This window comes from Pipra filicauda, unplaced genomic scaffold, assembly GCF_003945595.2.
Source record: "Pipra filicauda isolate LSUMZ 115617 unplaced genomic scaffold, ASM394559v2 scaffold191_size1418713_pilon, whole genome shotgun sequence".
In the NCBI taxonomy this organism is placed as follows: Eukaryota; Metazoa; Chordata; class Aves; order Passeriformes; family Pipridae; genus Pipra; species Pipra filicauda.
In genome coordinates this window covers 657,834-673,554 of record NW_024104300.1, presented here as the reverse complement: position 1 = coordinate 673,554, position 15,721 = coordinate 657,834, and the positions used below count along the sequence as shown (strand labels likewise).

At 39.2% G+C, this 15,721-nt stretch overlaps 1 protein-coding gene across 13 annotated transcripts in view; it reads left to right on the top strand.

Annotated features, from left to right (window-relative positions):
• NTRK2 (neurotrophic receptor tyrosine kinase 2) overlaps positions 1–15,721 on the top strand; it is a 204,569-nt gene that overhangs the window by 68,282 nt on the left and 120,566 nt on the right. For 7 of the 13 annotated variants that reach the window (XM_027731830.2, XM_027731833.2, XM_039380286.1 and 4 more), the window contains exon 12: positions 13,472–13,543. The exons of 5 other annotated variants lie outside the window; for them this stretch is intronic. In XM_027731830.2, the coding sequence (XP_027587631.1) occupies positions 13,472–13,543 (72 nt within the window). Of the gene's footprint in view, positions 1–1,538; positions 1,799–13,471; positions 13,544–15,721 lie in introns of those variants that run through there. One more of the 13 variants, XM_027731838.2, reaches the window with a different exon arrangement.

The following is a 15,721-nucleotide window of genomic DNA, read 5'->3' as shown; positions in this document are numbered from 1 at the left end:
TGACCATTGGTGAGGTGAGTTTTGTCGCTGCTCGCAGTCCATGGGTGAGACCCTTGATTTGGAATTGAGGGGCCAAGTAGGGGTGAGAGACCCCCCACATTCTAATGAAGAGAAAGAGAGATTTTCCAGCTGTGACAAATTGGAACTGCTGCCTTAAAAAGGAGAGACTGTGCTGCCTTTAAAGTGAAAAAGACTACTTCTTCTTTCCTTCTGGACTTTATGGGGGGAAAGGAGGATGGTCTATGCAAATATATTGTTTTACCACAGGAGAGATAGGATTGTTGTATAGATATATTGTTCTATAGTATTTCTTGTGTTAGTAATAAATTTTAATACAATTCCCCTATGCTGAGTTGTACCTGTCTGAAAACTTCTCTCACATTGGAGCAAATTGTGGGCGCTTGAAAATTGGCTTTTTGGGGGCTAAAACCACCACATTTTTGGTGGAGAATGTGGCATCAATCCCACTACCTCTCGCTACCCTCGGGCTTGGGGCCCCTAGGCCACCCTCTCTCCTCGTGATCTCTAATTCCAACTACCCCAACAACTTCTCCTCTGGCCTATTAAATATGGAATTTCGCAGAGGTGTTATTAAGTTTTTGATTGGCTCTGCATCGGAAGTGCCCCTCTGGAATTAACTCTTTATTTTACAGAGCCCAGAGTTTCTCCCTTAGTTTTTTATGTGCAAAGGGTGAACACTCACCTGTTTTTATATGAACTTTTGCCCATAATGCAGGTCACACTGTTTTGGGAATGCATTACTTTGTGAGGGCAAATTGTGGCTTAGTCCATGGAGAATTTTAGAGAAAAATGAGATTGGATGTAGGAGGAAATAGGAGAATGAGAGAAATGAGAGGTGGGGGAGAAGGTAGATCATCATAATGATACGCTTACCTGAAATCAGAGTGAAGAAGTAATCAGATGTGGGGACCGAATAGAAAGAATGAAAAGGACCAAAGAATAGCAAAGCTAGCCTATGTTAAAGAATAGTTATAGCCAGCCTCTATCTGTCTTATCTATCTATCTACCTACCTACCTACCTATTTTTGAGTGGCCCCAGTTCTCCAATGATTTAAGCATCATTTACTATGAAGTACATATGTGCTTGGTTTTGATCACCATTTGAGGAAATGTTGAGGGTAGGCATGCTAGAAAACTGGATGCTAAAAAACAAACAGTTCTTAAACAATATAGGTGGTGACATGGATAGTAGATTGAAGGTATTCCTGGTAGAGATGAGGTCCCTTGTGTAATCTCTAGCTAGGAAAAAGGCTTATAGGGAAACGACTGTCAGCAGAGGCTTCTTCTGGAGGCTTGTACTGACTTGCTACAGAACCCAACAGAGGCTGGTGGGCACTCTGAGAGTGCCTACTAGTCCAACACTGTTCAAAGCAGGGTAAGCTGCTGTGGCCAGCTAGAATTGAATATCTCCGAGGGTGGAGGCTGCAAAACCTCTCTAGGCAGTGTGTGCCAGTGTTCAATCACCTTGAGTACATTTTTTTCCCCCCTTACATTTAATGAAATTTCCTCTATTTCAGTCTGTACCCATTACTGCTTGTCCTGTCACTGAACGTGTTGACTCACACTGCAGAGGAACACAAAAATGGGTACGTGAAGTTGGCATGTGGACAAAAGACACTTTCAGAGCTCTTCTGTATTGTCTTCGGATACTGGCTTAATTGCGAAGACAAGGAAATATTGAAAAGTATGCTGCATACTATTTACAGAACAGTGACTTCTTTTACAGGGAAATTATTTGGCTCAGGTATGTGAGTCTCGGTTGGATAACACTACTGGGAATTACAAGTATATGTTGCTTAGGGCTTTGCTCCACTTCTCTTATGATAACTCTCAGAGTTTATGAGAGTTTCATTCCATTTGTGTTCCTCAGCTTTCGAAGACTGCTGTAGGATTCCTCTTCTTATTGACTTGCATTGATTTCTGTAAATGGCTCTGAAGTTTGAACCTTTTTCCTTTGTTTTCCTCCTTTTTTTTTTTCTCTGAGCTTGGGACAAACCCTTTGCTTGCAATAGTAGATAATACAGTTACACTGCATCGTAAAGTTCTCATTTTAAATGCCTGACCATGTTAGCTACTTATCAATTGTGTTAACAGATGCCAAGATATTAGTACACTCGAAGTGCTCTTTTTTTACCTTATTCCTGTAAAAGCGTTCAGTATGGAACTTCGCACAACAGGGGAAGATTCACCATGACCTCAGAGCCTGGCTGGCACAGAACACTATAGTCTAGCTCCTCAGCTGTTGCTATTCTGCTTCCTGCAGTGGAGCCATGTCTTTTTAAGTAGTATGTATGGAATCACAAAAAAAATTGAAGACTTGTTAAAATACGCTCCAGGCAAATGTGTGCGTCTAAAAAAGCCCCACAAACAAAAACTGCTCAGAGATTGAATATGGTTTTCAAAGTTTTCTGATGCTTATTTGAATTTTCCAAAAGTCAGACAAACTGCTTGTTCTTTCTTGCTTGATTTTGTGAAAACACGGAAGAGTAGCCTTTTATCAATAGCTTCCTTTAATGCATCTGAAAATTCCTTTGTTCTGTTTGTACAGTCTCATGACATTACACTCTTTGGGTCTGAATATTTGGAGAAAGCATCAATAATAAATTTTTTTTTTGCTAGGTTCACAGTATCTTTTCTTTCAGAATGAACAAGAAGTGCTGTAAAGCCATTCTTGTAGCAATGCTGTTGCAGCTTAGGAAAAAATGAGGAAGTACGAAAGTTCAGAGGAATTAAGAAAAATTAAGACAAAAGATAGCCAAGCTGCTTGAATATCTAGTAAAGGGAACACTTCAGGTTTTATTTAAATTCTGGGCAAAAGTTCAAATAAAATTTTATTATTTGAATTCATAGGCCCTTTTTATTTCTCTTTTTCAGACGCACCCCCGATGCATGTTTAGTATCTCCCAGGACATCTATAACCTGGGATCAGCTTTGTATATTAGCTGTTAATTCACTGCAGTCAGTGAATTCCCCAAAGTTTTTTTTTGTGGGTAGCTGAACACACCTTTTCGAAGTGACTCATAGCTGTTTTCAATTAACCTTTTCGTGGAGATACTGTACCACCCCAGTGCTTCCTTTCTAGTGCAATATGAGTATACCTCTCTGCCTCACACTGGCCAGTGTTTTAGCCTTTCACATTTATTTACTTAAAACATTAGGGCTATACTCAGTCCTCAGGCTGGACAATAATCCAGTGTAAGGATCAGAATAGTGTATTATATATAATGACTTTTTTCCCTATAAATGAATGATGAGTGAAATAGGAATGGTGGTCTCTGTTTTGAAGGAGCTTTTTGTGCTGCCCTCAAAGTCCATTTTCTTCTGACACCTGTTCTGTATCCTACACAAAAATCAGAATTGCCTTTTTAAACAAGAGTCATTCTCTCTGTTTTGTCCTCTACCCTGTTTTGTCCCATTTATTGCTGTTCACTTTGCCATTAGCAGAAACCAGGAAGAATTGGTGCCATTTCTAGTATGGAAATGAGAAACCAGAAACCACAAAGGAAAATGAGATCTGTCTTTGAAAATTTAAAAAAAGAAAATAAATTAAGGAGGGGTTGAGAATCTTTCTGCTTTGTTCTGTTTGATTTTTTGGAGCTTCTTGAAAAAGAGGTTTGGGAGGGAGCAATGTAATAGGATCCTTTATAATGAAGTAAAATGGGCAAACTATTTGGTAACTATTATTTAGCCTAGATCAGTTTTATTCTTAGCATTAAAGGTTAATCCCAGTGTATCTTCAACTGCCTGGCATAGCTGAGTACCCTGGAGCACAAAGAGGAGTAATGTAAACAGGCAAGAAGTATTTGTAAAAAGTTCTTCACCTTTTGCTGCTAGATGACAAAGCATTTTGTCTGACTGAAAGAGGGTATGTTTAGGTTAGATATTAGGAAGAAATTCTTTACTGTGAAAGTGGTGAAGCACTGGAACAGTTGTCCAGAGAAGTTTTGGATGCCCCATCCCTGGAAGTATTCAAGGCCAGTCTCTATGGGTCTTTGAGCAACCTAGTGGAAGGTGTCCCTGCCCTGCAAAGGGGTTGAAACTAGGTGGTCTTTAAGATCCTTTCCAGCCCAAACCATTCTCTTGATTCTCTTTGTCACAAAGTTTCGCTTCTTCCTGGTACTTTGGCCAGCCCGTCACAACTGTGGTCTCCTCCCTCTACAGTCCCTTTGCTTCTTGCCTGCTCCAAATATTGATGGTATGAAAATAGAGAACTGGCATGTCTGGGAACTCAGATCTTTTCCCTCATACCCATTTTGGATTTTAAATGCATCATTCTTGTGAAGTAAGAAGAGGATGGCTTACAGTTGTGGCACAATTTAGTCCCTGCCACAACTCTTCAGCAGAGCATATGTGGAAGCAACTGCAGCTGGAGGAGTTCATTCATAACCCTTGTGAGGAGTGCCTGTGATCCTGGATTTGCCTCCACAGTTGACAGGGCCAGCCCCAACATGGAGACATACCCTATATGGCCTTTAAAGCAGGACAGATTTTAACTTTGGTTCTGGTTAGAAGATGTGAGTAATTCAAACTGGTAGAAAAACATTCCTTAAAAATCAGTGAATTGAGTTACCATAACACTTCGTTTCTTGTGGAAGCTCTCAGGCACAGGAGCTGGTGCCCACAGATGAATTATTTGTTACTGAAGGTGTTCCAAAAGAGGTTTGTGGCCTAATCGCTCTATTTGTTCCCTCTTGCTGGAACAGGCAGCAGAAGAAATATACTTTGTAGAAACATGCCTTTTTGCACAATAGTGTCTAAACTAGAATCTGCTGATATCCTTTTTTTTTTTTTTTGAGGGCCGTTGTAGTGTTCTCTCACACAAGCTGTGCTGTTATGTATCCTTCTCCTGTGGCAAGTGGGGTTATGTACTACAAGCAGTCCATATCTTGGGTCTTCAGCTGCTCTGATGCAGTTGTGCATGTGTTGAATGTCTCTCATGCTCTAGCTGCTTGAAAGTCAAGTTAAAACAGGTCAAATCATGTGTTTGTGTCTACCACAAGCTAAATATTTCTGCCCATGGCCATCCTCTTGGAGGTCTCCTGTAAGTACTCACAGCCTTCATTCACTTAAGAGAGCTGCTAAATTTCTCTCTTTCTGTGCTTTTGAGTGCTAGCTTACCAGCTAGGCAAGTATTGTAGCTGCTTTTCATTATTCCTGGAGCTTCTGCGTTGCAGCTGCTCTTGCAATGGCCTCTCCCAGCATGTTCCAAACATTAATGCAGACTATTCTGCTGCCATCAGAAGTCATCATGCAACCTGCCAGTGGCACAGTAAAACTCAGGTGCCTCAGGAGTGCAGGCTGTGAGTCAGGTGGATGGCACAGGGCCTGTTCCCTGCCCAGCGGCTCTCAGTTTGAACGATACAGCTATTAAGCACAAAGTCATCACCTCAGGCACATGAAATCTTTGTGGTGTGGTGTGGCAAAGGTGTTCTGGTATGCACTTGCTCTGTGCTAACATGATCCCTCAGGCAAATGCTTTTGTCTTGTGTCAGAGGCAGGGCAATAGATGTTTCATTTGGTTGGACCAGCATGGCTGTTCTTGCATTCTCTGCTGCACAGAGGAAGGCTGATGAGGGAGAGAAGCTTTCTTTTCTGTCTATTAAGCACCCTGTTGTTTTGGTAAAAAAGGGTATAAAATAAGTACATGTGGCTTTATTTTAGAAAAGTAATAGTTTGGAATGCCTTATAGGTAGTTTAAAGTGCAATTCTCCAGCAATCTAGCAGGAAGGCAGAGGAACCATAGGAAACATTCTTTTTACTCCTTGGCAAAGCAGGCTATACCTGTGTCTTGGACATGGCATATTCTACAGGTCATATGGCATGCACAAGAGAAGCACGATAGCAAACCAGCGGAGAAACTGAGGAGATTTTATGCTTTCAGGCTGTTGGACCGTACTGTCCTGAGGCCATAGAGAGACTTGGATAATTTGAACACCAGCTTTTCCTTTTGATGTGTTCAGACAGTTTCTCAGGTCAGAGTCTATGTGTTCCTGCAGAGACTGGAAGTGTCTATCCAGTTACATGGCTCAGGCTGGAGTGTGCCAAATTTGAAGAGGGAGAAGTTGATATTCCAGGGAGAAGGATGAGACTGTCTTTTTCTGCCATCCTGCAGGTGTTGCCTGTGGCAGCTCTGGGCTGACAGTCTTGCCCTCATGGTGCTAAAGGAAGACTCATACTTTGTGTTTGCAGTCTCTATGCAATTGACTGTGACCCATCTGTGTTCTTTTAAAAATGTTCATGCTACAGTAGACATTCGCTATTAATCACTATGACATCACCTAGAGTTTAAGTGCTTAGGTACTGCAGTGATGGTAATTACCACAAACTTTAATTTGCTCCCAGCAGTCAGGACAACATTTTTGCTAAGTAGAAGCTGTACTTCTACAAGCAGGTGCTTTGATTGATTGAAGTATAAAGCTAGGCACCGTTCTCACTGACCACCACCTGTAGTAAAAGGATGTTCATGTGAGCTGTTACGTACATCAGCTGACACTGGAACAGTGATCTCTACCACCGAGCTCTCATACTCTGTGCACACTAAACTCCTGTCATTTATTACTTGCCTTCTAAATACAAGGCATAGAGCTTCTGAGAGTTTCCTAGTGCCTCTTCCAGCTGTCCTAAGTTTCAAGTTTATTCAAATTTTAATTAAATACTTCAGAGTTAGCTGGTTAGGCACTCTGTCTTTTTCCAGTTCCTTCCATTGCAGCTGGCTAGTGATAACCTTTCTCCGTTAAAATCCTGAAAATGCAATCAAGCCTGTGAGCAATATTATGGAAATGCTTTAATTGAAATGTTTTCGTTCAGTTCCACAACTTGCTTACCAGTTTGTTTTGCTTCAATATGAGGTGGAAAAAAAAAGAACCTCAGCTACAGTGTCAGCTTCAGAATTCAGTGTCTATTACTGTTACTTAGTCAAAGAGTTGTCTTGATGTTTAAAACTGAAGGAGTACCCTTGCTAAGTGCAGGGATTTTTGAAAGGGGAGAAGGAACTGGGCTGATAGAATGCATCACTGGTATCTAAAGATGTTGGTATGGTGATGGCATCCTCCATAAAATACAACAAAAAGGTCAGTGAGCCAGACTTTTTTTCTACACAATGGCCCCTTTATACTATCCTGCCAGTAAATGAATGTAGATGGGAATCAGACTCATTTAGATTGATGGGTGTTAGCATTTCTTTGGGGAGAGAAGTGCAGCAGGCAGAGGTACTGCGGTTGGCTGTGTCAGCTTCTGTGTGCATCTGGGAAAATAACATGGGAAACTAAATCTTCCCAGAGAATAGGTGGAACTTAATCTTGGCCTTTAGCTCCTCAATTAACCTTGGCACTGTAACACACTGGATTCTGGATGAGTGAGGCATCTTAGCTCCTTAACCAGGGGATGAAATATCAGTGTTTTGCTATATTACTGCTTCCAGACAACATGGCAGGATTTAAAAAAAAGGTAACAGAAAAGAAACCCAGATAATAAGGTCACTTCTGAATCTACTCTGGACAAGGTATGAACCAGGACCAGTTCTTCTATGTCTTAGCTTCTTCTATATCTTAGCTTCTTCTATGTTATGGAGGAGGGAGTTGAAGAAATATCAGAGGGTGCTCTTAGCTGCACTTCAGATGCAGTCAACTGCATTGGCTGGTGTGTGTGTAAAGCACAAAAGGTACAGCAAAATGTATTTTGCTGGTGCCAGTGAGAAAACTGTGTGTGTCTAGTGGTAGATACAAACACAGGTTATAGACTGAAGTGATTAATCCTTTTTACACAGACCGAAGGGTTCACGTACATTCATGTTTGTGGTCACATATGCTTGCACATTCTTGGTTTTGTGTATAGCCTCTCAGCTATAGTCAGATAAATATCTTTGAAACGTGAATCAAAATAGTTTTCTGCTTTCTTTAGCATAACTTTTATGGTGTTTGAATGGTTTTATTTGTCCAATATAGTCATAGTTTAGTCACTTAACCAAATTCATCAATTTTTTAAATGCTGCATGGCTTCATTGCTTATGATTCACCTTTTGAAATGTGACTGTAGTTCTGGCACATTTCTCTTGTTTAATTTCACTAAAAGGGTTTGCTAATAATGCAAAATAGGTCTAAAAGATGATAGATCTAGGATGGAAAAACATGAGAAGCAGATTTTACGTGATTTTACATGATTCCTGCAGCCAGAGTCAACAGATTCAGTTTTCCTTTTCTGTAATACAGTGCCTTCTAGTTCTTTGTGTAGAGTTTCATCTGTCTTCAACAGTACAACACTTGCTTGGAGATTCCATGTGTTAGCATCACCTTGACTGCTACTTTGTGAAGAAAATTACGTTTTCTCCTTTGTTTTGAAACTGATTGTAAGGAATTCAAGGATTGTTTTGTAAGGAAATGTAGTGTGTGGCAGTTTGGATTGTACAAATAGCTCTGAACCATGAGTCATGCAAAACTAAGCACAGGTAGTGAATGATAGGTTATATAAAACTAATAGAAAATAACTGCCGTGGGTTGGGACTACACTGAGCAAGATTTTGGGTACATACAGGGATACTGTAGTCAGAAGACTAGTAGTCCAAGAACAAGAGCAGGTGAACCTCCTGCAACTCATTCAGTAAGCACAGTGAGAAATATAGTAATAGTTTGAGAGACAGATGAGATTACTTTTTCAAAAAAAAAAAAAGAAAAAAGACAAGCTGGTTGTTAGAGAAGTTGGGTTAACTGAGAAATGATGGAGAGAGTGACAGAGAAGTGAAAAAAGAGGTAAGGAAAACGAGAAGAGGACAACTTCAGCTCCAAGTGAGAAGACCAGAAAAGGTAAGCAGGTGGGGAATTTCTTAAATTGTGATGGGGAAAAAGGAAACGGTTGTTGTGAAACTAAGAGAAAGCAAGCCAAAGAAGGCTAAAAAAATCACACCTTTTCCCAGTTTTGTACTGGAAGGATTGTTTGTATTCTGAGTAGGAAGAGAAGAGCGGGAAGGTATTAACATGAGAACCCGAAGTTGTATAGGAGTTGCTGGGATTGAAGATGCATAGTTAGTTGTGATGAGGAAGGTGGGACTAAAATCTGGCAGTTGGAAGAATGACAGAAACAGGGGTAGTGTGATTTCTTGTCTATCTGGGGAAGGTCCCAACCTGACTTTGAAAGCATGGTCTCTGATATCCTAGAGTGAAGCAAAAAAATCAGTGAGAAAGTGATTGAAGAAAGGAATGAAAGCAAGAGAAAAAGCCTTGAGGGGAGAGGACTGAGAGCTGTGGAGAGTATCAGCTCTGATGATCTCTAAGTGAGAGATAGGCCAGATGATGTATCCCAGAAAAACAATGTAAGAGTTTGTTCTAGATGAGGCCAGTATTGGGAATGCAACCTTTACAAGTATTTTGCAAATGTTGCCAGACTTAGTCTAATCACCATAACTGGGGCCGGGAGCTGCCCTGAGCTCAGAACAGCAGAGTGAAAGCTTGGGAAGCTGGCTTTTCTCTTGCCTCTAATTGCTGCCAACATGAAATTAAGCTCTTATAGTCAGTGGAACTGTATGGTTGTTAGGCTGGTTTGCTAGTGTCGAATTTGATACTAGAAGGTATGTATGTTTCAAAATATTATTATGGGACCAGAGGAAGAAATCTGTGCTTCTCTTGTGAGTGATGTCTTGATGCTTAGTTGTTAACAGTGTTCTGCTGTCACCTGTTTCTTATGGTGTCCCTCACTGAACCTGCATATTCATGAATTCCAGTGCATCTTTTTAAGAAAACCAAACAAAAAAAAAAATATTTAAACTTCCACTTGGGATGCACCAAGGCCAGACTAATGGCAACCAAAATAGACAGGCAGAGCCAAAAATGTGCTTCTTGTGCCACAGCCACTATAGAATCAAAGAGGTAGGAAGAGAAAGTTTATTCTGCAAAGCTCTGTACAGTGGCATTTAGCCTGGCCTCTAGCCAGGACACTTCTGTTGACAGAGGTTTACCTTATCTGTCCAGTGCTATTCACATGTGGTCACAAGATTGGATGTGAACACATCAAAGAATACAGTAACAAATGCAAGCAGTAGTCAGACTTTCTCTGAATATTTCAATGAATACAGTGAATTTCAGTGTGTACAATATATATACAGTTAAAATAATGAATGCAAAAGAAATGAGGCCTCTCCCACCCACCATGTGCAAATCATTGTGCATGCAGAAACAGATGATTAAAACTGTGGATCAGTTGTGTAAAATTAGAAGAACGGCTAGTGCTGTTGTTGTGTTGGGTGCTATAGGATTCAGCCATCAGTGAGAGCAAACCTTTTTGCCCCAGCCTGTACTATTGCTTTTTCAGCACCACAAACACCATTGATGGAAATAGGAGCTACCAGTCAGTGCAGAATCAGCATTGTGATAGACTCCACAGATAGTAGCATGCATGGAAGAGGAGATTTTTGCCCTTGGCCTGGAAATTACAGGTTTATGCATAGGATTATAGCTTATTTTTTTGCTCATCATTACAGGTCCTTTCTGATGTTAGGTGGCTATAGTAGTTAAAGATGGTAAACTTTTTTTATAGAGTTGTGTTCCACTGTCTTTTTCTTGATGTTGTATAAAGTTTATATAAGAGCCATGGGGCTGAACACAACCATGCAATCATAGTGAATGTTTGTAATTAGGAATGAGGTATTTAATAATGATCTTCTGATTTGGAATATTCTTTTTCTGTTTTGTTGCCTAGAAATACTTCACATAGTCTTGAATGAATGTGTAGTTTATTTTCATGTATGGATTGTAAATGTGCTGTTTTTGAGGAAGCCTGAAGAAAAACCCACTTGGATATGTAAAAAACTGGAATTAAGAGCATGCTGTGGGACCTCATTAATGATTCAGGATGGTTGGTTTGAGTTTCCCATCCTTCCTTTCACAAGGCAAAATCAGATCAATACTTTTTTTTCAAGGTCACAACTGCTGTTTGGTCTCTGTCCTTCTCACAACCCTTGCCCATCATAGGAGTGTTTTTGAGGATTTAATTACTATTTTAATCGAGGTTATCATCAATAACTCTTAGCATAAATGTACTTGGACAGAAAGTCATATCATTATAGTAGAGGGCTCTGCCTTGATTCAAGTACAGGGTGCTGTGCTCATAAATGGCTTCGTGTCAGGCATGAAAGGGGCTTTCCCTCTGTCATCATATCTCCAATAATCCTGTGGTTGTATTAGGGACAGGAAAGCTGTGAAGCAGTGTTATATCATATGTCAGTTATTTGATTTTGCAAGATCTGTAAAATAGAGTTGAGTTGTGGAAAATTAAGTTTCTGTCTTTGCAAGGGAAAGGTTTTTTCCACTGCATGAGCGATGATACTTCTTAATGTGTTCTGGCAATTTGTTTTCCAGAGCTGGAAATGAAATATATATTTTTAAAAATACTGTTTATTTTGTCTACTTTTTTGGTACATTTATGACACATTTTTTCCATTTATTTAGAATTAAGTTCAGTGTAGATTAAGTAAACTTGTTAGGTACTCATTAACTCACCTCACTTTCTGAAGTTGTATTGTAAACCCTAAGGGGAGTACTAAATCCGGTATTTAAATTGCAGAATGGGAAACAACATTTCTTTAATGGGAGTGGAAAAATTTATCTTTCCTGGTTTGAAAATATCATAAATGGTCAAAAATACTGAAAAATATTTTAATATCTTTTGTTTAGAATAATGTTAGACTGTTCTCTCATCAAAGCATTTGCTTTCTGAATAAGCTGCCAAAATACAGGTTTGATGCTTCGTCAAGAAGCCAGCAAGGCTGCCTATGCCTCTTTCAATACTTCAGCTTTCATGAAGACATTATACTACTTTACAATTTCTGCTTTTAGAAAGTTAAATTCTGTGGCTTAAAAGTGATATTTAAGATCTGTTAACTTGAATAGAATAAACTGGATGTATTTGTAGGAGCTAAAAAGGTTTATCCAGTATGATTTTTATGTTCACTGAAAAATAAATAAAATTCAGGCAATCATCTCTTCCTTCTCCTACTTTTTAGGAAAATCTGGACAGGATAAAGGTCTAAAGTCATGACAGACTTCAGGGTTATCATAATAATTTCAGGAGCAAGCTTCTGGAGGTCAGCTTTATTGTAGAATATTATGAACATAGTTAATCATGCTTGTTGAACATGACGGGTCTAAATTTGCTCTTGGTCATAATCCCTAATCAGTCAGAGAAGGTCCACGGTTCACGTAGCCCATTCTCCTGACAAATATTTAATATTGCCCAAATCAGTTTTTTATATATTCTATTGATTTTATGCTGTTCATAAAATGCTAGTAATAGAAAATCTATTTCTGTTGCTGTTTTTTAACAACAATAATATAATTTCTGAGGAAAAAGCTCTTCAGTGACTCATGTGAAATATGTTGGAGGGAGTTTGTGTGTACATATATATATAAAATGTGCAGTTACACAAATTTTCAAGCAGTATAATTTAAGTAGATGATTTAAATTGAGCCTTGACATTTTGGCTGGTGTTCACTTTTATATATATATATTTTTTTTTTTTAGATGTTTTTCCCTGTAATTGAATTCATAACATATAACCAGGTCTGCTGGCCATAGATCTGCTGCCTTTGCATGTGAAGTTCATTTTTTTCGTGTTGCAAAGAATACTTAGCACTGAATTTCTAAATTTTCTTTTAATGTTTATTGTGATACCTCATGCTGAGATACCTTGGAGTAGAACAGGAGGAGGTGTAGAAACCTGTTGTTTAGCTGCATTCCCTTACAGGAAACAGTAAGGGAACACCAGGGTCTCTGACACAACAGAGAAGCTTACAGAAGCGCAGGTTGGTTAAAGGTTAATGGGGGTGAGGAATCGGGCCAGGTGCTGAACAAGCTGTTTTGATGCTATGTCTTCTGAGAATTCATTAACCCAGTGAATTCCTGACTTGGCTGTTAATGAGTCAGGTTTTTGCCTCTATATGATCCCCAACAAAAGCGAAAGTCCCAGACATAACCCATAAGTGCCAAACAAAAAACTCCTGCATGCAGGATGACTAAGAGTATGACTCTTGACTTCTGTGCAGAAGACTTCTGCACATACATTAAGTTTGTCTTTGCAGGCCAAGAATATGTACCAAGAAGAATTTGGCCAGTGACTGAAGAATATCTCTTCGCTGCTTATAATAAAGCATATTACAATTTTTCATAAAGATTTTTAAGTGACACGTATTTTTATAGCTCTAAAATACGTGTACAAGTTGTGTCTGATAGACTCCAGTCCAAAAAATATCAATAGTCATAGCCTTCCTCATGTTATAGATACCTAAGGGTGAAAAATGTGAACTGAGAACAATCTAAAAGTATCACAATGAATGTTTTCCCTTCTGCAGAGTAGGATGAAATAAGGCAATTGATGAAGAAATATAAATATTAAAAAAAGAGTAGAATTGGCAATTGCAAACCAAACCCTTGACAACTGCATTAATGGTAGTGCATTCCATTCCAGTTCATGGTGAAGTAAAAGGAGTTGGTCTGGTAGATCAAATATGGCTTTCATTGCAAGACTGCGACAATGAAGGTGAGATAATAAAGCTATTCAGACTAACCTGTAAAGAGTGTTGTTATTAAATATACCTGATGAATTTATAGAATTATTTATTCTTAGAACAGATGTAATTATAAAATAACTATATTTGTTTTCCAGTTATTTTTCCAGAATGTATGTATCCTGTTATGTCTATGTCTGTATACATGAATACATACATTTATTTAAAAAAAGTATATATGCAGTCGAAATTGTGAATAATTAATGATTCTTGTTAGGTTCCTTTATGAATCTGGGAAACTCCTTTTGTCTAAATGTCAGGGCTTTGAGCAGGGCTTAAAAGGGATTTTAGGAAATATTTGAAAAATTGGGATGGCCCAAATAGTCGCGTGAGAATGTAACTTGCTGTCCCATTTTGCTCATTGCAAATATATTGTGAATCAATTGATATGAATCCATTTGGTGTAGCAAACCCAGCTGTGTGTTCAGGGAGAAGTCCCAAATCTTGTGTTTAGACTACTGATCTTAGATGTGTGTTCATTTTGGGTGGGTTTTTTTTAGTTTGTTAACATGTTTTTAGTCAACATCTTATTTTCCAGTCCAGGCAAGAGTAAAATCACAAAAGCTCTCAAGTGCCTTTAATACTGTTTTTCAGACAGAATGTCAAAAACCGCTTTGTGTTCCATCAATACTAATTCATGGCAACAAGCCTAAATAATTATAATTGGCCAAAAGCCAGGGTTTTAGGCCCTACACTAATAAATATTGGTACAATTATTTTGAAAATTATTAAACCAGTTGCAATAATAACATGCATTTCACCTAACTGACTCACCTCTTCCAATTAACTTCAGGTAATCAGAAATAACTCGGTTCTGTATTATCTCTTAAGTGGTCCCCCTGGAGAGTAGGCAGTGTGTGATTTGCATGTACTGTATAATTTCACTCAGTTCTGGGGCAAAGCACAGCAGTGTTTGAGGCTACTAGTATGCCATTAAAGCAGCTGGGGCTAGGGCACATTCTCTGGCCCTTAGGGAAAGGCACAGATCGTGACCATAGGTTTAAATCTCTCTTCTCCCTCATTCTTCAAATAATATGGCCTCATACATACTTGAAAATAATTTCTGATACACATTCTCCTTTGAGACATACTGGAACATTGTTTAGGAAACTGCTATTTATCTTAGGCCAAAATGGCAACTTACTTTAATGTAGAATAAATAATTGTGGATGAAAAAAGATACACCGTTGCTTATACCTGGGCTCTGATGTCTTTTTATTTACTGACACAAATGTGTTCTTGAGCCTCTGTCTTTGAAGTCTTTATGTTAGCACACAGGTCTGGGAGCAAGTAGGCTTGCACATCCCATTCACACCAAGGAGGTTTTGGCTTGTTATCTACTGTTCTGATCTTTTTGTGTGTCTGTTCCACGTCTGAATTCACATGATTACTCTAGTGTGGTAGAGTCAATCAAGCTCTAGTTTGCAGCAGCCTTGCTCCATATAAGTCTTGAGTTTGGTTTCTGGGAGGAGGTTGGGGAGGTGGGGATGAAATGGGAACGCGATCTCATGAAAGGAAGGTGGGAGTAAGCACTATTGCTGGTTCTTTCTGCAGAGGCAGTAGCTGAAGTGGAGAGCATCATGTTGGCCAGTGCTGGCAAAATCATGGCCAAAGCATTGCCAAGTTCCATGGACTCCTGACCTGTAACTGTTGCAGGCTGGGACCTGTTTGGGTTTTGGAGCCCAAAATTCGGCATTCTGTATGCCTGACCAAAGAAGAGTCAGGTGTACGGGATTGTCTATTTATTGATTGGAAAGGCAAGAGTATTTAACTATAAAGACTGAGGACTCTGCTTTTCTTAAAAATTTCTTCAGGGTGAATTGTCACCAATGAAAGCATAAATCTTTCTTCTTTTGGAAGAAATATCACTTATTTCAAATTAATTTCAAGCTTTTATTAGCCTTAATACAGGTACAAGGAGGGAAATTCAGAAGGCTCACCCTGGCAATGCTACAGAGATAACTGAGCAATAGCACTCTTCCTTTCCTGGTTCTGTCCCTACAAAGTTATATGACAGTAATATGTTTGATAGTGGTTTTCTTTGATTGGGTAACAGGACAGGAGTTTGTTTCACTTACACGGAGAGGGAAAGGATATTTGCAACCAGCAGTAGGACAAGAGAGCATAGTCTTAAGCTGTGGCAGGGGAGG